This window comes from Phyllobates terribilis, unplaced genomic scaffold (assembly GCF_046119375.1).
Source record: "Phyllobates terribilis strain yellow unplaced genomic scaffold, ASM4611937v1 Scaffold_11__3_contigs__length_659146591, whole genome shotgun sequence".
Taxonomy (NCBI): Eukaryota; Metazoa; Chordata; class Amphibia; order Anura; family Dendrobatidae; genus Phyllobates; species Phyllobates terribilis.
This window is the reverse complement of record NW_027362771.1, coordinates 579,861,899-579,889,405: the sequence shown is the minus strand read 5'-3', so window position 1 is coordinate 579,889,405 and position 27,507 is coordinate 579,861,899. Positions and strand designations below refer to the sequence as shown.

General features: G+C 46.5%; 2 protein-coding genes across 3 annotated transcripts in view; both read left to right on the top strand.

The window, feature by feature from the left end:
* Positions 1-19,811, top strand: part of LOC141166960 (beta-1,3-galactosyltransferase 2-like) — a 70,628-nt gene extending 50,817 nt beyond the window's left edge. Inside the window, exon 2 of the mRNA XM_073654199.1 lies at positions 15,703-19,811. Coding sequence (XP_073510300.1) covers positions 15,737-16,756 — 1,020 coding nt within the window. The 5' untranslated portion in view covers positions 15,703-15,736 and the 3' untranslated portion in view covers positions 16,757-19,811. The remainder of the gene's footprint in view (positions 1-15,702) is intronic.
* Positions 1-27,507, top strand: part of LOC141166961 (beta-1,3-galactosyltransferase 1-like) — a 75,450-nt gene that overhangs the window by 32,931 nt on the left and 15,012 nt on the right. The window contains exon 1 of one of the 2 annotated variants that reach the window (XM_073654201.1): positions 16,054-16,072. The exons of the other annotated variant lie outside the window; for it this stretch is intronic. The gene's annotated coding sequence lies outside the window, so the exon portion shown is untranslated. Of the gene's footprint in view, positions 1-16,053; positions 16,073-27,507 lie in introns of those variants that run through there. 2 annotated transcript variants of the gene reach the window in all.

Sequence of the window (27,507 nt, the reverse complement as noted above, 5' to 3'; positions counted from 1 at the left end):
AGAGACTTCCTTGTGTGCTGTTCCCGGTACTCCACCCGTTTCGTCTGTTGCTGAGGATGGCTGGATAGGAGGTAGCATCCTAGCTAACCAGATGAGATCAGTTTTTCCTGTGGACAGTGGAAGTGATCTCCTTGAAGTGAACGACTGGTCCTCGAATTCCCTGCGGAAGATTCTGGCACGCCTGAAGAAGAGGGGGCGTAAGGGGGGGGGGTACTGTAACATACCTGGCGGCATCCTTGCATGGTGGTCCATCTCCCACTGTGCAAGAGCGCGCACTTGATCTCCAGTCCAGAATGTCTCTCTGGCTTCCCTCCTTGCTGTCTGTTTGTCTGTTTCTGCTGCTTAAGGGCGGCACCCGATCACTTCCTGCTTTTTGTACCTGCTGTGGGTCACACCCCTTGTGCGTCCTCAGCCTATTGCTGTCTGTCACCTGGTATATAGCTCAGCTGCTCCCATCTATCCCTGCCTGAGCATAGTGTTTCATTCAGTGTGTGCGTGCACTCTGAAGGTGCCAGGTCCCGTTCTTTGTCTCCTGCCTTGCGGTATCAGTTCCCGTGTCTGAACTGAGTCCTGTCTTTGTCTCCTGCCTTGCGGTATCGGTTCCCGTGTCTGAACTGAGTCCTGTCTATGTCTCCTGCCTTGCGGTATCAGTTCCCGTGTCTGAACTGAGTCCTGTCTGTGTACTCTTGCCTGCTGCCTCTCCTGGAGGCTGTATTTCCAGGCCTGTCTGAACACGCTCCTAGCCTGTTCCTCCCGCCTTCTAGGGGCCGATTACCTAGACCCGCTCCTGTATCTTGTCTGTCCTGTCTGAACACGCTCCTTGCCTGTTCGTTCCGCCTCGCTGGGGGCCGTATTCCCAGACCCGCTCCTGTATCCCGCTGCAGTGTCGGTGTCCTCCGTACACTCAGTTCCAGTCTGAACTCTCTCCTATCCTTTACCTGTTTTGCCTCTATGTCCGTTCCCTTCCTTTTTCTGCAGAGTCTGAACTCGTACCTAACTCCTGCTTGTTGTCTCTGTACTCCCGTTTGTGAGTTTGTGGTCCACTCGCTACTTCACTGCAAGTACCCTGTGGGTATCTGGCTCTGCCTTTCTCTTCCTGTCTGTTCCGTGTGAACAGAGCCCTGTCCCCCCTGCTCTGCCTTGCTTGCCGCTCCGGCGGTTTCCGCTCTGCTCCTGCCTTGTTTGCTGCTTTGCGGTTTCCGCTCTGCTCCTGCCTTGTTTGCCGCTCTGCGGTTTCCGCTCTGCTCCTGCCTTGTTTGCCGCTCTACGGTTTCCGCTCTGCTCCTGCCTTGTTTGCCGCTCTGTGGTTTCCGCTCTGCTCCTGCCTTGTTTGCCGCTCTGCGGTTTCCGCTCTGCTCCTGCCTTGTTTGCCGCTCTGCGGTTTCCGCTCTGCTCCTGCCTTGTTTGCCGCTCTGCGGTTTCCGCTCTGCTCCTGCCTTGTTTGCCGCTCTGCGGTTTCCGCTCTGCTCCTGCCTTGTTTGCCGCTCTGCGGTTTCCGCTCTGCTCCTGCCTTGTTTGCCGCTCTGCTCCTGCCTTGTTTGCCGCTTTGCGGTTTCCGCTCTGCTCCTGCCTTGTTTGCCGCTCTGCGGTTTCCGCTCTGCTCCTGCCTTGTTTGCCGCTCTGCGGTTTCTGCTCTGCTCCTGCCTTGTTTGCCGCTCTGCGGTTTCCGCTCTGCTCCTGCCTTGTTTGCCGCTCTGCGGTTTCCGCTCTGCTCCTGCCTTGTTTGCCGCTCTGCGGTTTCCGCTCTGCTCCTGCCTTGTTTGCCGCTCTGCGGTTTCCGCTCTGCTCCTGCCTTGTTTTCCGCTCTGCGGTTTCCGCTCTGCTCCTGCCTTGTTTACCGCTCTGCGGTTTCCGCTCTGCTCCTGCCTTGTTTGCCGCTCTGCTCCTGCCTTGTTTGCCGCTTTGCGGTTTCCGCTCTGCTCCTGCCTTGTTTGCCGCTCTGCGGTTTCCGCTCTGCTCCTGCCTTGTTTACCGCTCTGCTCCTGCTTAGCTTGCCGCTCTTGCGGTTTCCACTCTGCTCTTGCCTTGCTTGCCGCTCCTGCGGTTTCTGCTCTGCATCTGCTCGCTGCTCCGGCAGCCCCGTCCTGCTCTGCATCTGCTCGCTGCTCCGGCAGCCCCGTCCTGCTCTGCATCTGCTCGCTGCTCCAGCAGTCCTGTCCTGCTCTGCTTGTGCTCGCTACTCCGGCAGTCCCGTCCTGCTCTGCTCTTGCCCACCGCTTCGGGCGTTCCCTCGCTGCTGTGTTTGGCTACCGCATCTGCGGTTCTGTTTCTGTGACCCAGTCTGTACTGGGTCTTGTCCTCTCTGTGCTCCAGCCCGTCCTTTCGGCCAGTACCTCCCCGCCTGCATACTCGCCTGTATCCACCCGTCTGCATACCTGCCGTGTTCGCTTATATCCACCAGTCTGTGCCAGCCTAACCTGCCTGTTCCAGTAATCCCTGTGTGGGTCAACCCCCGTGTCCGGAGTTTGACCTGGAGTAGCACCTGGTCCCTCTGCCCGGTTTCTCCCTGGTGCACTGGCGTCGTATGCCGTCGTGCCACCTTGGTCGGATCGGCCAGATACTTAGTCACGCCCCTCCAGGCACTCTCCGGTTCATGGTCCAGTGGAACCACTACTCCCGCACACGCCAGCCAGTCCGGGCGTGTGCATAACAATTAGGAAGTGGGTCGCCCATAGTATTGGCCTATGCAGTGAATGCAAGGGCTGCCAAAAATTGGAAGGCACTCCAATGCCCCTTAGAAGAGACATGGAGGTCAGAGGGCCTTCTGAAAGCAATGTTCCCATTATTAGGAAGTGGGTCTCCCATAGTGTTGGCCTATGCAGTGAATGCAAGGGCTGCCAAAAATTTGGAGCCACTCCAATGCCCCTTGGAAGAGACGTGGAGGTCAGAGGGCCTCCTGAAAACAATGTTCCCATCATTAGAAAGTGGGTCTCCCATAGTGTTGGCCTATGCAGTGAATGCAAGGGCTGCCAAAAATTTGGAGGCACTCCAATGCCCCTTGGAAGAGACGTGGAGGTCAGAGGGCCTCCTGAAAACAATGTTCCCATGATTAGGAAGTGGGTCTCCCATAGTGTTGGTCTATGCAGTGAATGCAAGGGCTGCCAAAAATTTGGAGGCACTCCAATGCGCCTTGAAAGAGACGTGGAGGTCAGAGGGCCTCCTGAAAACAATGTTCCCATTATTAGAAAGTAGTTCTCCCATAGTGTTTGCCTGTGCAGTGAATGCAAGGGCTGCCAAAAATTGGGAGGCACTCCAATGCCCTTTGAAAGAGACGTAAAGGGCCTCATGAAAAAATGTTCCAATTATTAGGAAGTGGGTCTCCCATAGTGTTGGCTTATACAGTGAATGCAAGGGCTGCCAAAAATTTGGAGGCACTCCAATGCCTCTTGGAAGAGACGTAAAGGGCCTTCTGAAAGCAATGTTCCCATTATTAGGAAGTGGGTCGCCCATAGTATTGGCCTATGCAGTGAATGCAAGGGCTGCCAAAAATTGGGAGGCACTCCAATGCCCCTTAGAAGAGACATGGAGGTCAGAGGGCCTTCTGAAAACAATGTTCCCATTATTAGGAAGTGGGTCTCCCATTGTGTTTGCCTATTCAGTGAATGCAAGGGCTACCAAAAAATGGGAGGCACTCCAATGCACCTTGGTAGAGACGTAGAGGGCCTCATGAAAAAATGTTCCCATTATTAGGAAGTGGGTCTCCCATAGTTTTGGCCAATGTAGTGAATGCAAGGGCTGCCAAAAATTTGGAGGCACTCCAATGACCCTTGAAAGAGATGTGGAGGTCAGAGGGCCTCCTGAAAACAATGTTCACATTATTAGAAAGTAGTTCTCTCATAGTGTTTGCCTGTGCAGTGAATGCAAGGGCTGACAAAAATTGGGAGGCACTCCAATGCCCTTTGAAAGAGACGTAAAGGGCCTCATGAAAAAATGTTCCAATTATTAGGAAGTGGGTCTCCCATAGTGTTGGCCTATACAGTGAATGCAAGGGCTGCCAAAAATTTGGAGGCACTCCAATGCCCCTTGGAAGAGACGTAAAGGGCCTTCTGAAAGCAATGTTCCCATTATTAGGAAGTGGGTCGCCCATAGTATTGGCCTATGCAGTGACTGCAAGGGCTGCCAAAAATTGGAAGGCACTCCAATGCCCCTTAGAAGAGACATGGAGGTCAGAGGGCCTTCTGAAAGCAATGTTCCCATTATTAGGAAGTGGGTCTCCCATAGTGTTGGCCTATGCAGTGAATGCAAGGGCTGCCAAAAATTTGGAGGCACTCCAATGCCCCTTGGAAGAGACGTGGAGGTCAGAGGGCCTCCTGAAAACAATGTTCCCATCATTAGAAAGTGGGTCTCCCATAGTGTTGGCCTATGCAGTGAATGCAAGGGCTGCCAAAAATTTGGAGGCACTCCAATGCCCCTTGAAAGAGACGTGGAGGTCAGAGGGCCTCCTGAAAACAATGTTCCCATGATTAGGAAGTGGGTCTCCCATAGTGTTGGTCTATGCAGTGAATGCAAGGGCTGCCAAAAATTTGGAGGCACTCCAATGCCCCTTGAAAGAGACGTGGAGGTCAGAGGGCCTCCTGAAAACAATGTTCCCATTATTAGAAAGTAGTTCTCCCGTAGTGTTTGCCTGTGCAGTGAATGCAAGGGCTGCCAAAAATTGGGAGGCATTCCAATGCCCTTTGAAAGAGACATAAAGGGCCTCATGAAAAAATGTTCCAATTATTAGGAAGTGGGTCTCCCATAGTGTTGGCCTATACAGTGAATGCAAGGGCTGCCAAAAATTTGGAGGCACTCCAATGCCCCTTGGAAGAGACGTAAAGGGCCTTCTGAAAGCAATGTTCCCATTATTAGGAAGTGGGTCGCCCATAGTATTGGCCTATGCAGTGAATGCAAGGGCTGCCAAAAATTGGGAGGCACTCCAATGCCCCTTAGAAGAGACATGGAGGTCAGAGGGCCTTCTGAAAACAATGTTCCCATTATTAGGAAGTGGGTCTCCCATTGTGTTTGCCTATTCAGTGAATGCAAGGGCTACCAAAAAATGGGAGGCACTCCAATGCACCTTGGTAGAGACGTAGAGGGCCTCATGAAAAAATGTTCCCATTATTAGGAAGTGGGTCTCCCATAGTTTTGGCCTATGTAGTGAATGCAAGGGCTGCCAAAAATTTGGAGGCACTCCAATGACCCTTAGAAAATACGTGGAGGAGGCATCATAAAAAAAATTTCCCATTAGAAAGGAGCGGGTCTCCTATACCTGTAATGCCCATGCACAAGTGCACAAGTGTATGGGCTGAGAAACATTTACCCCTGGGGGGTATACATGAACATACTGTATACATTTTTTTTTTACGGGCATCATAAACACCCTTTAAAAAAATTATGTGGGTGTTGCATCACGGACCACGGTCACCCTGGTGATATGGTGGTGGAGGATGAGGATGAGGAGAAGGAGGAGGACAACAGCAAATAGTCAAAATCAGGAAGCGTATACCCATGTGTGGGTGTGAAAAGGTGCATGGGAATACACCTCCCAAAAAAAGACACTGGATTTGAGTTTATGTTACTCTGCTATCATTCGGTGGTGTTGAGAAGTCTGGCCCAATCCAGCCCTTGTTCATTTTTATAAGAGTCAGCCTGTCAGCATTTTCAGTTGACAGGCGGATGCGCTTATCGGTTATAATTCCACCAGCGGCACTAAAAACCTGCTCTGATAAAACGCTAGCTGCAGGGCAGGCCAGGACCTCCAAGGCGTAGAGAGACAGTTCATTCCACGTGTCCAGCTTGGATACCCAATAATGATAAGGCTCAGAGGAATCACGGAGGACGTTGGTACGGTCAGCAAGGTACTCCCTCAGCATCTTCCCAAACTTTGCACTCCTTGTGAGAGTACCCCGCGCCTCAGGGCCTGTGCAATGGGAGGGGCTGAGAAAACTCTCCCAGAACTTTGACAGTGTTCCCCTGCCTCTACTCGGAGTTGTGTCTCTCTTGCCTGTACTCCTTGGTTGTCCAGTGAACTGTGGCCTCTGCCGCCAGTGGTTTCAAATGGGAATTTTTTTAATACCGCAACAAGGGCCTTCTGGTACTGCCGCATTTTAGTAGACCTGTCCGCCTCAGGAATAAGAGATAGAAAGTTCTCCTTGTAGTGTGGGTCTAGAAGTGTCACCAACCAGCAATGACTGTCGCCCAAAATTTTGTGAACGTAAGGGTCACAGGAAAGGCAGCGTAACATAAACTCAGCCATGCGTGCCAGACTGCTAACAGGCAAGACTTCCATGTCCTCACCAAGAGGACGGTTGACCTTGCTCTCCTTCTCCTCCTCCCTGTCCTCAGGCCATCCACGCTGACCAGACGGTATGACAGTTGTGCAGGTAGTACCGTCTATAGCACATGAAACTAGCTTCTGTTCTTCCTCCTCTTCCTCATTGTCACCCAATCCACGTTGGGATGAGATGAGGCTGGGCTGTGTGTAATCACCCCGTATGGTTCCTTGCTCCATCTCATCATGCTCAGCCTGCAATGCATCCTCTTTGATTGTGAGCAGAGAGCATTTCCGAAGACAGAGAAGCGGGATGGTGATGCTAATTATGGAGTCATCGCCGCTCAGCATCTGGGTGTAGTCCTCAAAGTTTTGGAGGATGGTAAATATGTCTGACATCCATGTCCACTCCTGAGGTCTAATGTGTGAAGTCTGAACTGAATACCGACTGCCTTGTTGATGCTGGTAGTCAACATCTGCCCTCTTCTGCTCACAAATCCTTCCCAACATCTGCAGTGTAGAGTTCCTCTAACGCGTGGGGACATCACACTCCAGTCAGTGAGCCAGACGCTGCAAACGCTGCTGAAGCACGGCAAGGGTGGTGGAAGCTGTAGCTGACTTTCTAAAATGGGCACACAGGCGGCGTACTTTAACAAGCAGATCCGGCAGCCCTGGGTAGGTTTTGAGAAACCACTGAACCACAAGGTTAAGCACATGGGCCAGGCATGGTACATGTGTGAGCTCACCTCGCCTCAGAGCTGCTACCAGGTTCTGGCCATTGTCACACACGATCATGCCTGGCTGTAGGTTCAGCGGTGTCAGACACAGATCAACCTGCTCTTTCAGAGCTGTCCACAACTCTTCAGCATTGTGCGGTTAGTCACCTAAGCATATTAGCTTCAGCACAGCCTGTTGTCGCTTGGCTGAGGCAGTGGTGCAGTGCTTCCAGCTTGTGACTGATGTGATCATTTTGGAGAGGAGGCTGAGGTGCAGGAGCTGTAGACTGTGGGGGCAACCCTGATTGACATAGGACCCACAATCCTTGGCATCGGAAAGATGTGTTCCATCCCAAGGTCCGACTTTGTCCCGGCTTCCACTATGTTAACCCAGTGTGCTGTCAGCGAAATGTACCGTCCCTGCCCACAAGCACTTGTCCATGTGTCCATGGTTACGTGGACTTTCCCAGTAACTTCATTGTTGAGGGCGCGGCTAATGTTGTGGCACACATGCTTGTGTACTGTGGGGACTGCACACCGGGAGAAATAGTGGCGGCTGGGGACCGAGTACCGAGGGACGGCCGCCGCCATCAGGATGCGGAAAACTTACATCTCCATGTGCCTAAATGGCAACATTTCGAGCGCAAGCAGTCGTGAAATGTGGGAATTTAGTAATGTGGCCTGTGGGGCGTTTGCTGCGTATTTGTGTTCCAAGGACTGGGGTATGGACAACTGAATGCTGCGCTGGGACAGGGACGTGCTTGCTGATGGTGCTAGTGTGCAATGACAGGTGCAGGGCAGGAGGCATCTTTGCATGCACTATGGGCAGGGCATCGGCTTGCATGCACAACAGCGGAAGAAGCAGTGGGGTCACCCCCAGACACTATTCCTGGACCATGGGGTTTGGCCCACAAAGTCGGGTGCTTTGCTGCCATGTGCCTGATCATGCTGGTGGTGGTCAGGCTGGTTGTTTTGCTACCCTTGCTGATGCTGGCCTGGCAGGTGGTGCAAATGGCCTTTTTGGGGTTATCGGCAGAGTCTTTAAAAAACAACCAGACTTGGGAAGACCTAACAGTTGTACTGGCAACTTCCTTTATGTTGGTGTTACGGTGAACTGTTGCTTGCCTTCTGTCTGAGGCCACCACACTGCTCCTTCCTGCCTGTTGGGGTGCTCTGCCCCCCCCCTGTGTGCTGCTGTCCTCGCTTTGCATGTCATCCTGCCAGGTTGGGTCAGTTACTATATCATCCAGCACCTCATCTTCCACTTCCGCACCCTGGTTCTCCTCCTGACTTTCTGGCAATTGTGTCTCATCATCGTCCACCTCTTGTAACACTTTCCCACTGTCGCCTTCGTATGACCGTGGCTGCTCAAATATTTGGGCATTGCTACATGCAATCACCTCTTGCTCCGCTTCAAGTGGACGAAGCGAGAGGCCCGAATCTATAAATGGAAAAGCAAGCTCTTCGGATTGTCCAAGTGTGGGATCAGTTGTCTCCGGGCACTCGGCATGGTGGGAGGAAGGAGGATCAGTGTGAGAAATATGCGGTCCAGACTCACGGCTACTGAGACTTGACTGTGTGGAAGAAAGGGTGGTGGTGGCTAAGTGACTGGAAGCATTATCTGCTATCCAACCAATAACCTTTTCACACTGCTCTATGTTCAATAGTGGTGTTCTGCTGTCCCCTATTAATTGGGACAGGAAGGTCGAGTGAGAAGATATGGGTGTTTGTTGTGGCACAATTTCAGCTTCTCCACGGGCTCGGCCTCTGCATGCACCATCAACATCACGTTCAGTTCCCTGTCCCTTGCCACGCACCTTGCCCATTTTAAATGGAGGACAATATCTTCCACGCTCACTACAAATGACTGAATTTGGAGCGAACATATATGTGATCCGTGTGATGGAAAACAACAGTTTTAGATAGCTGGCCTGTAGGTAACTATTTTTAAGAGCGCCGACCTCGTGTCAATAAGTTTGCTGACACATGCAACAAAATTTCAATGGAGGCCAGAAATGGCAGAATTTTCAGCGCAATTATATGTGACCCGTGTGACCAAACAATTAAAGCAGGATAAGTATTGTGGGAATGGACATGAAATTTGGTGTTTGTTTGATTAAAGGGGGGCAGTAGGCTCTTTTCTAGGATGAGCTGCTATGATGAAAGAACTTCCCCAGACTTTGTGTCTCCAATGTGCAGTTAGGAATATTGGGATTCGTATAGATCAGATATTGATGGGACATACATTTTTAACTTCAGGACTGATCGGGGAAGAATATTCATATTTTTTCATAACTGTGACACCGGCCTATCAGATCGCTCACAACAGCCATGCCATGCCATATCTGTGAAAAGGTAAAATCCTGATAAAGAATATGATGGCGATAACAAATGCCTGTGATCATCAGGAGTGAAGATATCGTGAATGTTGGGAATATCATAATTTTCAGAAACTGATGCCACATCCTATGACCAGCCCTATTTTGGATCATTAAGGGGAGGTGTGTGGGTGTAACTAAGGTGCTGATAAAAGGACAAGGAGAATTATGATCTGTGTTCCATGCAGAGAGATACATATCAGTGTATGCGTGATCCCCGTTCACTGGACATTTCCAATCGAAGTGCTCTCCTTCACTAAGCTGAGCCATCTCTATAACGAGCGTAGTTAGCTTCTTTTGTTTATCCTTTTATTTTTTGTAATTGTATATGCTGTATTGTTTTGTCCCCTTTGTAAAATCTTTTGTATATTTTTTTATAAACACTGGCTATTATTCTGGATTATATATAAAGTTTAATAGTTCTGTTCCTTTTGTTCTGTTAACCACACTCCTAAAAGCCATATGCTACCAGAAATCAGGCGTCCAGTTGGCCTGTATAATCGATTGGTGGTGGCAGCTAATAATCTTTCTTGAGTTATCGTGGAGTTAGTAGTGACTGTACTAGGGTATATATATATCTCATGCATTGCATTTGGAGGTGTATATACCATACGCTCACTGTTAGTTCTCCAATATCCAGCCTATAAGTAGTAACAGCCGCCGCCTCATCTGTTTATCTTCGGTCAATTGTGCAATTGTCCTGACGATAGGGTGCAGCAGAGGGCTGTTCATGACAAAAAGATAACAGCGTGGTGGGTTCAACGTGACCCCCCTCTCTGTGATCCTTGACAATTGTTGGCAACAGTGGCATCTGCGTGGTCTCTCCGGTGTCATCTTTGACACAACCTTTATCTGCTTATTTATCAAAATCAAGAAACTAAGACAAAGAAACTACTGAAAAGCCATATAGTACAGAGAGGAGTTACTACACATTCAAACTAACTACACTGCTCAAAAAAATAAAGAGAACACTCAAATAGCACATCCTAGATCTGAATGAATGAAATATTCTCATTGAATACTTTGTTCTGTACAAAGTTGAATGTGCTGACAACAAAATCACACAAAAATCATCAATGTAAATCAAATTTATTAACCAATGGAGGCCTGGATTTGGAGTCACTCCCAAAATTCAAGTGGAAAAACACACTACAGGCTGATCCAACTTTGATGTAATGTCCTTAAAACAAGTCAAAATGAGGCTCAGTATTGTGTGTGGCCTCCACGTGCCTGTATGACCTCGCTACAACGCCTGGGCATGCTCCTGATCAGGTTGCGGATGGTCTCCTGTGGGATCTCCTCCCAGACCTGGACTAAAGCATCCGCCAACTCCTGGACAGTCTGTGGTGCAACGTGACATTGGTGGATGGAGCGAGGCATGATGTCCCTGATGTGCTCAATCGGATTCAGGTCTGGGGAACGGGCGGGCCAGTCTATAGCTTCAATGCCTTCATCTTGCAGGAACTGCTGACACACTCCAGCCACATGAGTTCTAGCATTGTCCTGCATTAGGAGGAACGCAGGGTCAACCGCACCAGCATATGGTCTCACAAGGGGTCTGAGGATTTCATCTCGGTACCTAATGGCAGTCAGGCTACCTCTGGCGAGCACATGGAGGGCTGTGCAGCCCTCCAAAGAAATGCCACTCCACACCATTACTGACCCACTGCCAATCCGGTCATGCTGAAGGATGTTGCAGGCAGCAGATTGCTCTCCACGGCATCTCCAGACTCTGTCACGTCCGTCACATGTCCTCATTGTGAACCTGCTTTAATCTGTGAAGAGCACAGGGCACCAGTGGCGACTTTGCCAATCCTGGTGTTCTGTGGCAAATGCCAAGCGTCCAACACAGTGTTGGACTGTGAGCACAACCCCCATCTGTGGACGTCGGGCCCTCATACCACCCTCATAGAGTCGGTTTCTAACCGTTTGTGTAGACACATGCACATTTTTGGCCTGCTGGAGGTCGTTTTGCAAGGCTCCTCCTGTTCCTCCTTGCACAAAGGTGAAGGTAGCGGTCCTGCTGCTGGGTTGTTGCCCTCCTATGGCCCCTTCCTCGTCTCCTGGTGTACTGGCCTGTCCTCATAGCGCCTCCAGCCTCTGGACACTACGCTGACAGACACAGCAAACCTTCTTACCACAGCTCGCGTTGATGTGATATCCTGGATGAGCTGCACTACCTGAGCAACTTCTGTGGGTTGTAGAGTCCGTCTCATGCTACCACGAGTGTGAAAGCACAACCAACATTCAAAAGTGACCAAAACATCAGCGAGAAAGCATTGGTACTGAGATGTGGTCTGTGGTCCCCACCTGCAGAACCACTCCTTTATTGAGGGTGATAATTGCCAATAATTTCCATCTATTGTCTATTCCATTTGCACAACAGCATGTGAAATTGATAGTCAATCAGTGTTGCTTCCTAAGTGGACAGTTTGATTTCACAGAAGTTTGATTTACTTGGAGTTATATTCTGTTGTTTAAGTGTTCCCTTTATTTTTTTGAGCAGTGTATAAAAATTACAAGTCCTCTTTTTCTCTGAAGAGGCAATTTGCATATTAAATTTCCCAGAGGAGCATTGCATGGTGAATAAGCCTCCTTACCTTGACATGCCAGAGCTGGTGTGTCACTGTCCATAAGGAGAAAAATTACCCCTTAGACCTCAGTCCAAAGCCTTTCACCTAGCCAAATCAGATCTCATACTTTGCACTGACGAGGGCCAACAGCCCGAAACACAGTGTCTGCAAATTGAGATTCTGATTTGGCTTTTATCCTAAGTCATATTGCACGACTTGTTAAAGGATTGATTGTGTCTTGTAGGATTGCTGCTTCCAATAGGTGGCGCTATAGAGTACAAGTCCTCTTTTTCTCTGAAGAGGCAATTTGCATATTAAATTTCCCAGAGGAGCATTGCCTCCTTACCTTGACGTGCCTGAGCTGGTGTGTCACTTTCCATAAGGAGAAAAATTACCCCTTAGATATTATTCTATATTATTTTATGAGTTTAGCAGATCAGTCAACAGCATGTTTTTCATGACTTCTAACTTACTTGGTGCTAAGGGGTGAATTACATGCATGGGAACATGAGTCCAGTACCTAAAAAGTCCTTTTCAAATATCTAATTTTACACCTGAGCAATTTTGTAATGTGCTTTATTATAAAATACCCCACTCTGATTTTTTTACTTCCCTGCCTGTGATGTCTTGTTTGAGAAAAGCTTCACACAGGACATCACCGGAGGCTGGGGATGCACTCACTTCTTTGCAGCATTTATCACCCATCCTTGAACAGGACGTCATCGGGGGGTGGTGCTGCAATCACATAACACAGTTTCTTTCATCATTACCCTCTGAAGATGTCCTGAATCCATGGTGCTGATAGAAGCTGTGGGAGAAGTGAGAAAGATGCTCTGCTTCTGTCCCTGCCAGTAGCAGCATCTTACTGTGAAATGAGATGTCATCGGGGGCAGTGATAGAAGCAGGGTAAGTGACAGCAGCGCCGCCCCACAGCTTCTATCACCACCCTCAAACGTATCGTCATCAGGGGGCGGCATTGTTTTCAATCACACAGCTTCAATCACTGCCTCCTGATGATAATTTGTTTGCAAGTAGCGATAGAAGCTGTGAGGTGGCGCTGGTGTCACTCACCCTGCTTCTATCACCGCTCCCTGATGACGATTCATATTGGACCACCTCTTTAAGGTTTCAACAAGACTGTTGGGCCACAGTGTATTCGTAGTACTTAAACTTGTAATGCTACATATAAGTACTTTTTCCTTAAAAAATACAGTGAAAACAGCAAAGTAAGGCAACAAAGTTTTTTTTTTAAATTATGTTAGGTTTTATTTTTGCATATAGAAGATTATATACATATTTTTTCATAATTAATGGTAACAGCAGTTTTCTGCCAATGAGAATAAACTGAATATTATTTGTTTCATATTAACCTTCGGTTGTTGAGTAAGATATTTTCCTCCTTATCAGCTCTGTAGTGTAGAAACCTCAGAACTACCGAATCTGATACACCATTGTTAATTTAAGGAACTGTTTGTCGAATGAAAGAACAATACAGATGGTTGTTCTTATCAGCGTCTTTTACATTTTGCTTCAACTGTGCATACAGGACAAGACTACAGGATCTCTACCACAAGGAGACATCCACTAAATTAATTGCAGTAAATAGTTAAAGGGAACCCGTTTTCTGATTTCTGCTGTCCATGATTCGGGCATGGGGTGCATTACTGCTGCCATGTATATTTTAGTCTGAATCGCTGTACTCTATGGCACTGTATGGTAGTATTATTTATGGCACTCTTACTGTAGCACCATTTTAGTTCCATTTCAGAAATAGCAGAAGGCCCTGTGACATGTTTGCACCAAGACTTCTTTGATCTTGATGTGTCCTTTGATCAAATGACTGCTGTTATTTTCTATCTTGAACTAGAAGATGTTCAAATAGACTAATTCATCTGAGCAACTTCACTAATCTTGGTTCTTAAACTCAGATCTGCCTCATGCACGAAGATCATCAATAAGAAATGGTGACTTGTCTGGAATGTCTCGCAGGCTCCTGAAGTATAAGGAAACTTTGTAGACCTGTCTGCACCATTATACCACCAACAAAATGACCAGGCCAAAGACAAAACAAGAAAGAACCTAAGGATTTCTAGGTTTACACTAAATCCTGATCCAAGCATCTGTGCAGACCAGAAGAGATCAAGATTTCTCAGACAACTTCAGTTTTGGTGAACCTTTAAGATTTGGAGGCGATATACCTCTTGACAAAGTAACACAGTCCCTTTAAATATTTTGAGCTGTGCTGTTTCTTCAAGACTGATGATGCGCTTTGTCAAAGAAGAGGTGTTGCTGCTGGTAAAAAAAAAACAAGAAGTGTCTCAGCCCTTGGGAGCACTGAGCAGTGAGAGGAGAATTGCCCCAAGCAAGGAGACAAACTGCCGGAGACCTAAATTGAAGGCACTTTGGGCCTGGAGAGGGCTATAATAGTACCACCTATCACTGAGACTACTGGATCTTAAGGACTTTGTAAATAGGTTATTTCCTCCATCTTGGAATAGACAACTATGACACTCAATACTCCCATTGTGACTGTAAGACCTGTTTTGTTGTGCAATGTCTAAGTGAATGTGCTGACCAAGTGAGAGACTGATAATGTATATACTATAAATACAAAATTACATGTCCCAGGGGGGGCCTTAGAATGGTTTTGGAGATGAGTAGAGGTGAAGCACAGCAAGCGTAATGGCATAGGTACATTAGAGTGTCACAGCAGATGAACTGGTGAAGCCCAAACCACTGAAGAAGATGGCCATGGTAGACCAAGAAAGTCAGCTAAGAGAGACAGCCTGCGGCCATAGTTGAGATGAGAAGAACTTAGGCTTCAGACAAGGCCTGAGCATTGATGATCTGACATTCAGTGTGTCAGAAGAGGGAGGCTTCCTCCCTGTGAGGGTACCAGGTGAAAGATTGGGCTAGTATGGGGAAGAGTCAGATTAGAAGAGCAGTATTAATGCAGCCACGTCCAAGAGGAGCTCAAACATCAGCTTCATGGATGACTGAGCAGGCTGGGGAGAGTTCCCCCAAGAAAACTCACACAATTTTCAGGAGAACAAAGTCAAACAAACTTGAGGCCATTATCAAAGGGATCCCCTACTTTGGAATTAAGAGACCTTAAGGACCTTTATTGCAAATAAGTTGTTGACACCATCTCGTAATTTTGCAAAAATTAATTAGGGAAGAAATAATGAAGTAATGGAAAAATATAATTTTAAATAATGGATAAAGTCTCAAAAACTACTTGAATTCTTCCAGACATAGACCTTTTTTAGTCTTGATGACTCATAGCAAAACTGTTATCAAAAGCTGGAAGTTGAGGGTCAAAGGAACAAGAATCTCAAAGGAACAACCATGTCAAAAGCTGGAAGTTTATGGTCATTTGCTCCTCTTCCACTACACTTTATGGTTATTGTCTATTACATTTTGATTCATCCATAAGAGCATACGATGGTCAAGGCTGGTTCATTATAACAACAACAGTCTGATAGGAATGTGCTTTTTAAAACTCCAACTGAGACATAAGATTTTGCATGTTTGTTCTAGATGTGCTGTTCAGCTATAGGATACCAATCCATTAAGGACAACACCTGTGGAACAGTTCACAGACCAACAATGTCTAAAGGCAAATCATAAAATAAAGGTCAAAATGAGTCTGCTTCGGAGGGTTTTCTATCAGTATGGTATAATTGTGTCATCTGTCAGGATTAGCTAAAGCTTTTCTTATAATTTCTTAATATTTTTTCCATTCATAACTTAATTTTTTATTTCAAACTTTGCTCTCTCTGCAGGAATCTTGGCGAGATCCTGACTTTTAATTGCAGCATGAATGGTCCAATTTGTTTTGCGAAATTCTCCACTTTATTTCTGCTGATTCTTATGATTTTTTATAGCTACTTTTTGTACAATGAAAAAAGATCAGGACTTATGAAAATATGGTTTCAAAATTATTCCAGATTGCAACAAGGAAAAAAACCTGTGAATAATTTGACTTACCCAGCCTTCAAGCACCCTCTGGCTCCTCCGTACCCATTTCCATACAAGTTCATCATTAACCAACCGGACAAGTGTAAGAATCGGAAGCCTTTCCTTGTTATAATGGTCCTTGTAGAGTCCCAGGACTTAGAGTCTAGACATACAATACGACAGACATGGGGTAATGTAAGTATTTATGATATTGAGGTGGTCAGGATTTTTCTAGTGGGTCTTCCTCAGATTGTTCCTGACAAAACCCAGAATTTGTTATTGGAGGAAAGTATGACCTTTGGTGACATCGTACAACAAGACTTCATGGACACCTATTACAATTTGACCTTGAAAACTTTAATGGGTATGGAGTGGGTGATCAAATTCTGTCCTTCTGCCAGTTATGTCATGAAGATAGACAACGACATATTTCTTAATATAGATTTTTTGGTCCACAAGGTTCTTTATCCAGACTTATCTGTTCGTACAAATTATTTTACTGGAGCAATTATTGCCAACACTGGACCTTTAAGAGACAAGGCTTACAAGTGGTATGTACCTAAGGAAGTCTATCCAAATGATACCTACCCACCCTATTGCTCTGGTCCTGGATATGTCTTTTCAGTTGATATGGCAAAAAAAATCTATGATGTGGCCCAAGAGATTAGAGTCATCCCCATGGAAGATGCTTTTATGGGAATTTGCTTGTTTGAGCTCCACATTCCACCAACTGAACCCCCACATGGTACATTTAATACCTACAGGTTTGATTATGACCTTTGCAAATTTAGGAAAGTTGTTACAGTGCATCATTATGCTGGAAAAGAACTACAGAATGTATGGGCAGACTTTCAGGCTAATAAATCTCAGAAGTGCTAAGAAAACGAAAACTTTTTTTATAGAAACTATAAATCGACTGTAGAAGAAATTTTTTTTGTAAATTTACAAAAAAATGTTCCAATGATGAAGAGACTTTTCAGAAATTTACATGATGCAATATATGCCTTTAGTTATGCAGAATTTATAAGGGAAATTTTTATATATTTACTATTTGCACTGATTTTATTATCGTAATGTTTGCTTCCTAAGTATAAAATTAAGCAGATTTCTAAAATTTCTACCATCTTGCTACTGTAGAGCTTGTGCAAACGCTTCACCTAGCTGGCTGTCCTGTTGCTTCTGGCATAGTTTTAACTATACACTGTGGTTGACTGTATTGAATCTCTCTGATCATCGCCTTCTTTCTCTCAGTGTTAAAAGTATCAGGTGTAGAAGCAGAGCACTGTTCAGAGAAGGTAAATCAAAAAGCTTGTGGATAGGAAAGAAAGTATGTACAATGCCGTTAGCACGAGAAGTAGTAAGTGATCACATAGACTGTCTATAAGTGCAGAATTAAGCACCCACCAGAGCCCCCAGTGTTATATTTATTGGCTACAAAATTGTTTATGACCCTTGTGTTTTTCGGGTATTTGTCACAGTTCACAATAATTCAAGGAAGTAGCTGTGGGCTATTTGGAAAGTCTTTTGAGCTACCAAATTTCAGTGTTAAGGAGACGATAGCTACTGTAAAGTTAAGACCAGTTTATAGAACCCATGACTACAGACAGGATTTAGGAAGACTGAAAAATAGAATTGGAATTCGTAGTACACCTTTACAATGAATAAACTTTTTCAAGAAATTTATATGGACACGATGTTAGGCAATCCTTTTCCAATGCCATATTTGGTGTAGAGGTAATGGAAAAAATCACTCGATAGGGCTTTCATTTGATTGGTTAGATCAGTAAGTCTTTTTATACCATACTAGCTATTGAACCCATTCTAGTGGCGAGCATTTTTATTGGTATATGGTCCCCTATCCTGGTCCATGCGCCCCCATCCTGTTATGTGATGTGCACCTGCAGCGGTCATGAGGGCCTAGGGTACTCGGTAGCTGGGCCAGCAGTCTTCCAGGGAGGTCACGGTGGCAGTGGCCCAGGTCCGTGGCCCTGGCCGAGCAGATGAGAGGAGTATTTACAGCGGATTTGTAGTCTTTATGTGACGCCACCTGTGGTGCCTGGTCTGGGATGACCAGCGCTGCTGTGTGGGCCCTGGGGGATAGATGGTATAGCAGCTGAGATGAAACACTTCCCACAGGTGAAGCGGGCCCCCAGGGACTGAGAAAGCTGATATGAAGGATGGCGGCAGGGGAAACAGGGTGCAGAGAGCAGGGTGGCAGCAGTGATGATAGTTGCGATGGTAGCACAGCTGCGGGGAGGTGCAGAAGAAGAAGACAGACACAAGAAATGCAGTCTGGTTACCTTTTCTGCAGGGAAAGCTGTGGAGTCCGGGGCACTGGTCACCAGGTCCAGTAGGGTCCGATCAGCCTGGAAGCTGTTGGAGTCCGCCCCGTCAGGTGGGTTTGGAGGCCTGCCTGCTGCGCTTCTCCGTTGCGGGCCCCGCTGCCTGTGAGCTACTCAGCGGTCCCTCTTCTTTACTCCTGCCCCAAGCTCCGTGCTAGCAGGCGGTGCGAACCTATAATGGGTACTGCCGTCTTGGGTGCAGCTCCAGGCTCTAGTTATGCTGCTGTTCTGCCGGGCTTCTGCTTGTGGCCAGAAAACTTGCAGTCCCCTGTCCCCCAGATTCGATTGCTGGGACGTGAAATCCCTGTACAACCCAGGACTCTGGCGTCCTCTGCTCCGCGGCCTTGGGTGAGCTCTTCACGTGCTCTGCTCCCCAGAACTTTCTCCATCTCCCTCTGCTGCTTTCTCCCCCTCTCCCTTCCCTCTCACACTCACTGACTAACTCCTCCCCCCAACCAGAAAAAGCAGCTCCCCAAAAAAAAGGGTGTAGAGCTCCCTCTTCAGGTAAGGGATCAGAACCTGTGTGTGCATGTGGAGTTTACCTGACGTAGGGAGCTCCTCCTGCTTGCAAGCGTAAATCACCTCCGGTGAAGGAGGCAGCACTACTGTGGCAACCAGCCCATGGGGTGCCACACACCCCCATCCTGTTTTTTGCTCCCCCATTCTGTTTTGTGCTTCCCCATCCTATGTGCTTCCCCCATCCTGTTATGTGCTGCCCCCATCCTGCGCCCCCATCCTATTTTGTTCTGACCCATCCAACCACCAATTAAATAAAAAAAACCACTCCTACTCACCATTCCATCGTTTCTCTGCAGCGCGTCGCCTGTGCTATTTTACTAAAATGGCGCCGAAATCAGCAACTGCATAGTGCGATATCTGGCGCCATTTTAATGAAGATACATTTGCAGAATGTATTCAGCAAAATGGCGCCGGAGTACGCGCGTTCAGTGCCTACGCATACCGCGATCTCCGGCGCCACACTCCTCTTACCAGTCACCTGTAACGGCTGGAAGCGTTCTTTTGCCTGGGGTCAGACTGCGCAGGCGTATCGCGCTTGTGCAGTCTATAGAGGCTTCGGACAGGACACATCGCTGATTATATTATAGAAGATTGCTGAAGTTCAATTACAAGAAGCTCAACGATCTAAAAAATATTGCCCAAACTGGAAAACCTATTAAAGGGGTTGGATTATGGTAGAAAGTCTTATACCCCAGCAGAGTTTATTATGAAAAAAGCCGAATATTACTCACCATCCCCAGATCCACCATCCTCAGACTCCTTCTGAGTCTGATATTGCCTGCAGCGCTGATGTCACATCGACAGCCAATCAGCAACTCTGAGCAGGGCATTCCATCTAAATGAACTCAGTGATTGGCTCGCGTGCTATCAATGTCACCTCAGTGTGTGCCTCATCCAATATCAAACACAGCAGCAGAGATTCAGAGCTGGACCTCGGAAAGATGTGTATAAGGGGGACCAAGCTTTTCTGAAAGTGGACAACCCCTTTTAGTTATACATATTACAGCATATATCTCTCTCTCTCTCTCTCTCTATATATATATATATATATATATATATATATATATACAGTACAGACCAAAAGGTTGGACCCACCTTCTCATTTAAAGATTTTTCTGTATTTTCATGACTATGAAAATTATAGATTCACACTGAAGGCATCAAAACGATGAATTAACACATGTGGAATTATATAGTTAACAAAAAAGTCTGAAACAACTGAAAATATGTCTTATATTCTAGATTCTTCAAAGTAGCCACCTTTTGCTTTGATGACTGCTTTGCACACTCTTGGCATTCTCTTGATGAGCTTCAAGAGGTAGTCATCGGAAATGGTCTTCCAACAATCTTGAAGGAGTTCCCAGAGATGCTTAGCACTTGTTGGCCCTTTTGCCTTCACTCTGCGGTCCAGCTCACCCCAAACCATCTCGATTAGGTTCAGGTCTGGTGACTGTGGAGGCCAGGTCATCTGGCGTAGCACCCCATCACTCTCCTTCTTGGTCAAATAGCCCTTACACAGCCTGGAGGTGTGTTTGGGGTCATTGTCCTGTTGAAAAATAAATGATGGTCCAACTAAACGCAAACCTGATGGAATAGCATGCCGCTGCAAGATGCTGTGGTAACCATGCTGGTTCAGTATGCCTTCAATTTTGAATAAGTCCCCAACAGTGTCACCAGCAAAGCAGTCCCACACCATCACACCTCCTCCTCCATGCTTCACGGTGGGAACCAGGCATGTAGAGTCCATCCGTTCACCTTTTCTGCGTCGCACAAAGACACGGTGGTTGGAACCAAAGATCTCAAATTTGGACTCATCAGACCAAAGCACAGATTTCCACTGGTCTAATGTCCATTCCTTGTGTTCCTTAGCCCAAACAAGTCTCTTCTGCTTGTTGCCTGTCCTTAGCAGTGGTTTCCTAGCAGCTATTTTACCATGAAGGCCTGCTGCACAAAGTCTCCTCTTAACAGTTGTTGTAGAAATGTGTCTGCTGCTAGAACTCTGTGTGGCATTGACCTGGTCTCTAATCTGAGCTGCTGTTAACCTGCGATTTCTGAGGCTGGTGACTCGGATAAACTTATCCTCAGAAGCAGAGGTGACTCTTGGTCTTCCTTTCCTGGGGCAGTCCTCATGTGAGACAGTTTCTTTGTAGCGCTTGATGGTTTTTGCAACTGCACTTGAGGACACTTTTAAAGTTTGCCCAATTTTTCGGACTGACTGACCTTCATTTCTTAAAGTAATGATGGCCACTCGTTTTTCTTTACTTAGTTGCTTTTTTCTTTCCATAATACAAATTCTAACAGTCTATTCAGTAGGATTGTCAGCTGTATATCCACCTGACTTCTGCACAACACAACTGATGGTCCCAACCCCATTTATAAGGCAAAAAATCCCACTTATTAAACCTTACAGGGCTCACCTGTGAAGTGAAAACCATTTCTGGTGACTACCTCTTGAAGCTCATCAAGAGAATGCCAAGACTGTGCAAAGCAGTCATCAAAGCAAAAGGTGGCTACTTTGAAGAACCTAGAATATAAGACATATTTTCAGTTTTTTCACACTTTTTTGTTAAGTATATAATTCCACATGTGCTAATTCATAGTTTTAATGCCTTCAGTGTGAATGTACAATTTTCATAGTCAAGAAAATACAGAAAAATCTTTAAATGAGAAGGTGTGTCCAAACATTTGGTCTGTACTGTATATATATAAATATATATATTTATTTAATTTATATATTATTTAGAAGAAACAATAGATTGAACATTTCATTCTAAGACATCGTCGGATATACTTTTTTGTAATTAAAAAGTCGCTTTAAAATATAATAGCTGTTAATATTTATTTTAAGAAATAAAGATAAAAAAATGGCATGATAAAATATCTGTTTCTTTTTTATTTGTAATGATATCTTTTTATTCACTTTATATATTTACTTGAAGGGAAATTAAAAATCCAGTCTACCCATGTTAAAGGCAGAAGTACCTAGAGAACATGGTCGATGCTTTCATGGTAGACAAACTGCATGGGCACCGCCATTGTGCAGAATAACGTCTTACTGCCCCAAAAGGAAACCTCACACACAAAAACAAGAAGGTGTAATACAGCTATGTCATCATAAAAAAAGAAAAGCTGGAATCTCCAAGGGCAAGAAGAATTAATAAAATCTTGAGATTCTTAAGTGTCAAATTGTGTTAGCACACTAAAAACAAAGACAAAAAAATTGAAATGTGTTTTATTCTGTCTTTGATGCAATCTCAATTTTGTCCCTTCTCCTTTTTAGGCTTTAGATTTGACCGATCTGGCAGGGAGGCATGTAAGGGGTTTACAAGGTTGCTGTGGTGTGCTCATTTTAATATTAGAAGTTCACTGAACCGCAAAGGACAGAATGGTTTGTCCATTCTGCAAAGGAAATGCAGCAGACTGGACAGAAAACAAACACACTGGAAGGCAAAAGGCTTGATGGTTAGAAATATTCTTGTAGAGGCAACAGGCTTGAACAGAAGTAGACAGTTGGTTTACATCAATGGGCGGACACTTGTGCCACTTTACTTGTACCTGAAAAACTAGAAAATTAGTATGCGAAAAACTATTGGGATCACCTGATAAATCTTTTATTTGAAAACCACATATAGACATTTGAGACGATTAAAAACATTTTAAAACCAGGGGTTGTACTGTATATCTTATAAAGTTGTGCAAAATAATGACAATCGCCTAACCTCATCTGCTCCACAAAAAAGTTATAGGAACTGTAAATGAAGTGTGTGCTGTATTGATAATCACCTTATAATTAATAAAGACTGTACAAAAAAAGTGCTATAGTGACATTAACCTTAATGTAACATCCCTTGTGGCGTGCTTGCATAGTGCACCACCTCCCACTATGCAAGACAGCAATCTTACCTGTCAGTCCAGCCTGCAAATCTTGCTCCAGTTCATGCTGTGAGCATGTCTCTTAGGGCGGCGGCCAGGTTACTTCTTGATTCTTATAGCTGCTGTGGGCGCACCCCTAATGCGTCTCCAGCCTATTTCTGTGAGTCACTGGATATTTAAACCCCCTCCACCCAGTAGGAGGTGCCTGAGCAACACCTTCACTCAGGTTGTCTTTGCAACTGTATTGCCAGGTCCTGTCCTGTTATCTCTGACTTCTAGTCTGTTTCCACTACTCTGGGGGCTGTATTCCTAGGCCTGTTACCTGTGACTTGTAGTCTGTTTCCGCCACTCTGGGGGCTGTATTCCCAGGCTCGTTCTTGTATCTCATTGCAGTAGCAGTTCCTGTCTGAACTGTATCCTTGTCTGTTACCTGTTTTTCTCTATGTCCGTACCTTCCCTTTTCCTGCAGTATCTAAACCTGCACCTAACTCCAACTCATTGTCTCTGTACTTCTGTTTGTGAGTTTTATGTCCACTCACTACTTTATAGGAAGTACCTTGTGTGTATCTGGTTCTGCTTGTCCCTTTTCCCTTCCTCCGTATCTTCCTGTATTTTCCAGTCTGTTCCATGTGAACAGAGCCCTGTCCTCTCTGCTTTGCCCACCGCTCCGGCGGTTTCTCTCTGCTCTGACTTGCCCACCGCTCCGGCGGCTTCCCTCTGCTCTGACTTACCCACCACTCCGGCAGTTTCTCTCTGCTCTGAATTGCCCACCGCTCCGGTGGCTTCTCTCTGCTCTGATGTACCCACCGCTCCGGCGGCTTCTCTTTGCTCTGATTTACCCACCGCGCCGGCGGCTTCTCTCTGCTCTGACTTGCCCACCGCTCTGGCGGCTTCTCTCTGCTCTGCCTTGCTCACCGCACCAGCGATTTCTCTCTGCTCTGACTTGCCCACCGCTCCGGCGGTTTCTCTCTGCTCTGACTTGCCCACTGCTCCGGCGGCTTCCCTCTGCTCTGCCTTACCCAACGCTCAGGCGGCTTGTCTCTGCTTTGACTTGCCTACCGCTCCGGCGGCTTCTCTTTGCTCTGCCTTGCCCACCGCTCCAGCGGTTTCGCTCTGCTCTGCCTTGTCCACCGCACCTGCGGTTTCTCTCTGCTCTGCCTTGTCCACCACTCCGTTGGTTCCGCTCTGCTCTGCCTTGCCCACCTCACCTGCGCTTTTCGTTTTACTCTGCTTGTCTACCGCATCTGCGGCTCTGTACCTGTCTCCCAGTCTGTACTGGACCCAATCCAGCCTGCGCTCCAACCTGCTAATACCTCCCTGTCTGCACTCCAGCCGTGCTTTCCAGTATCTCCCTGTCTGCACTCCAGCCGTGCTTGTCAGTGCCCACCTGTCTGCATACCAGCCCTGTTTGCCAGTGCCCACCTGTCTGCATACCAGCCGTACTTGCCAGTACCCACCTGTCTGCATACCAGCCGTACTTGCCAATACCCACCTGCCTGTATGCCATTCCAACCTGCCTGTTCCTGCATTCCCGGGTGTGGGTCAACAACTGTAACCGGGGTCTGACCTGGAGTCGCACCTGGTCCCTCTGGTCGGTTCCTCCTTGGTCCACAGAGTCGAGTAAGCCGCCGTGCGACCTTGGTCGGATCGGGTTGATACTTAGTTACGCCACTCCAGGCACTCCTCGGTTCATGGTACAGTGGGATCACTAATCACGCTCACGCCGTCAGTCCGGGCGCGAGCGTAACACTTAACAAGAATTAATGTTATAGATAATAAAGTGCTGTAGTGATATAGAAATAAAGATACATATCTAGCATCTCAATGGTAAGATTTCTGCGAGCATCATTGGAAAGGTCCTACAAAATGATGATAATAAATATTATTTCTTGTCAAAGTATATTGATGTATCAGCTTCAAAGGCAAGAAAACATTAACGCACCTGTCAGGAATACTATAAAATATTAATATCAGGGAAATGTTCGTCCATATCTGCCTGAGATAGATGTTCACCCCCCTCCCTTATTCCCCTTCTGCTCAGCACAAAAGCCCCCAATTAGTCCACGCCTGGTAAATAGTTTATGCAAACAAGGCCAGGCAAGGAGTGTTAAACCTTCGTTAGGAAGCAAGCATGTTGTCCGCAGGAGGTAATTAGAATGCAGGCTTGCACTAATTTGCATGTAACTGTTGAAGCTGCTTCCCGAGCTTCAAAGGGGAATTTGCAGACATGATGACTCCGATATAAATTATGAAATATTATGAGTTCCATAGGTCCGACAGTAACGGGACCCATATGTGTAGTGACCCAATCAGCCCAGGAATGTATAGGTAGTTTTCCAGGGCTGTAACCAAAATCAGGGAGCTGTAGCGCAAAAACACCAGAATGGCAAACTGCAGCTATGTGAAGTGTGATATCAAAATAAAGATAAAATCATAAGGGAAAAAATGGCGTAGTTTGCAAGCTTCTGCGATCAACGAGCGATGAGTTATCGCAGAAGTTAGCACTTCTAATAAAAATGTACAGGCTGGAGACTGGCCCACATGATGTCTCCACCAGGGGCGTGTGGCCAGATCTCCCCTTAGGTGTAAGAGAACCCATGGAGAAGACAAGAGCACTCATTGCCAGGGGGGAATAAGAATTATAAGCAGCGGGTCCTGTTCAATAACAGCATATTCCATCTGGGGAGCCCCTCCTCCACCTATATTGAATCGTCTCCACGATCGTATAGTATAAGTAAAGGATTTTATGTAACTGCGTATGTATTTTAATGTCTCCCTTGTAACATCCTTGTATATATTTTTCCTAAACACTGCCTCCCTTTTGGATTAAATATAAAATTGAATAGTTCTGTTTCTTTTGTTCTGTAATCGTTCTCTTCCCCGAAGCCATATAAGCTACCAAAACGCAGGTGTCCGGCCAGGCCTGTATTATATTTTAAACTCGGCCGGTGGTGGCAGAGAGTATTAATAATTGGGCTATCTTGAAGCTGACAGTGACCGTATGGAGGCCGTTAAACACGGTTTCCAGGCTGTGGAACTCAGGGTGTTGCGCCATACGCTCACTGGTCGCTTACCGATACCTACATAGAGAGTAGTCTGGATTGCGTGCTCGCGACTCCGGACGAAATACAGACAGCGTGACGGCATGGTGAGATATTGTGTGATCTCTCTGGTGTCGTCCTGACTGTATGTGGGTGGAATCCCTGACAAATTGGTGGCAGCGGTGGGATATTGTATGATCCTGCCGGTGTTGTTCCTGACAGCACCCAATTTGTGCTAGATATAAATAATAATATTAACCAAACAATATAAATATTGCACAAATAACAGACATACCTTCTGAATAAAGACCTAGATCAAGCAAATAGAAGTTGCAGCACAGTCCTAATAGATGAAGCAAAAATGAAGATGAGGGGGATCTCCACGAGTATTGCCACCTGCCTAGTGGTTTCCTCAGGGGTATTCATTTATAGCATGTTTTTTAGTAGATCCCATTTACATTTTGCGGTTCCCTTAGTTTCTTTGTTATTTAGTCTACTTGTACTTGTTACAGTCTTCTGGCAATCACTTCAGCAGCACCTCCTTTACTCTTGCACAGTATCTATATCTCTCAGAAAACAGCGCCACACACATTTAGTAGACTGATTACTGCCCCTTCTCATGGTCATCCCTGATAGCAATGCCCTAAAGTAGCTCTTGTCTGACAATTTGCACACTCTTGCAACCTTTTTACTCAGTTACCAAGTCACAGTTTCTCACCCACAGGAAATCAGTCTCCAGTCACCTCTGGTGTAGTGAGTAGTGTTGAGCCACCCCCGTAGTGTTCGAGTTCGGTTTGGTTCGTCGAACACCCGTGTGTTCGCCGAACTGTTCGTCGAACTGTTCGTCGAACACCTTCGAACACCGTTAAAACCAATGGCAGGCAAACAAAAACACATAGAAACACATAGAAAACACCTTCAAAGGTGTCCAAAAGCTGACAAACTGCTCAGAAGACATAACTAACACATGGAAAAGTGACAAGTACATATAGTCATGCGAAAATAAAAGAGGTGGAGGAGTAAAAGGAGGGGGAGACACAGATATAGGCATGTCATGCCCTTCTAAAATCCAAAAAGTGAGAAGCCGACACGGCCAGTCCGCTCCTGCCCGTGCCACCTCCGTGTCGCCGGGTTTGTGCCAGAGCCGCGGTGAACCCTGACGGCCAGCCCCCCTCTCCCAATACTGGTGCCTGTCCGCTGCTGGGTCGAGCGAGCCCCCCTGTGGTGGAGGCAGCTCTAAGCTTTTTAATTTAAATTGTCTCTCTAATTTGAATGAATACACTTTAAATCCATTTACAAGGATCTATTGGAGGGCAAGTCTCATGCCAGCAGCCGCGGTAATTCCAGCTCCAGTAGCGTCCACTAAAGCTGCTGCAGTTAAAAAGCTTTTATAAGGATCGAGCTCGGCTGTCCACCGCAAGTCATCCTACTGCCAGTCCCAGCCCCTATGCCTTGGGGTGCCTCCTGATGCTCTTCACTAAGTATCCCATGGTCCCGAAGCATTTCCTTTGAAAAAATTAAGTGTCTAAACTACAGGTGGTGTAACTTGCTTAACAGCCGGGATAATCCGCTGACTAGCAGACACTGCTACTAGGCACAAAGTATTTCCTGGGCTAGATGCAGTTAAAAATTTGTAATTAGATACTCTCGTTGGATGCTGAGAAAGCATTCCATAGAGTCTCCTGGCACGCCATATATGATTCTCTTAAAAAGCTTGGGGTAGGGGTCTAGGGGACCCTTTTATAGCCAAAATCACGGCCCTGTATCGCAATACGTCACCTAGGCTGAAGATAAATGGAACTGTAGCACCCTGAGGGCTCGGTTGCTACAGACGTATTGCACCTCACCCAGAGGT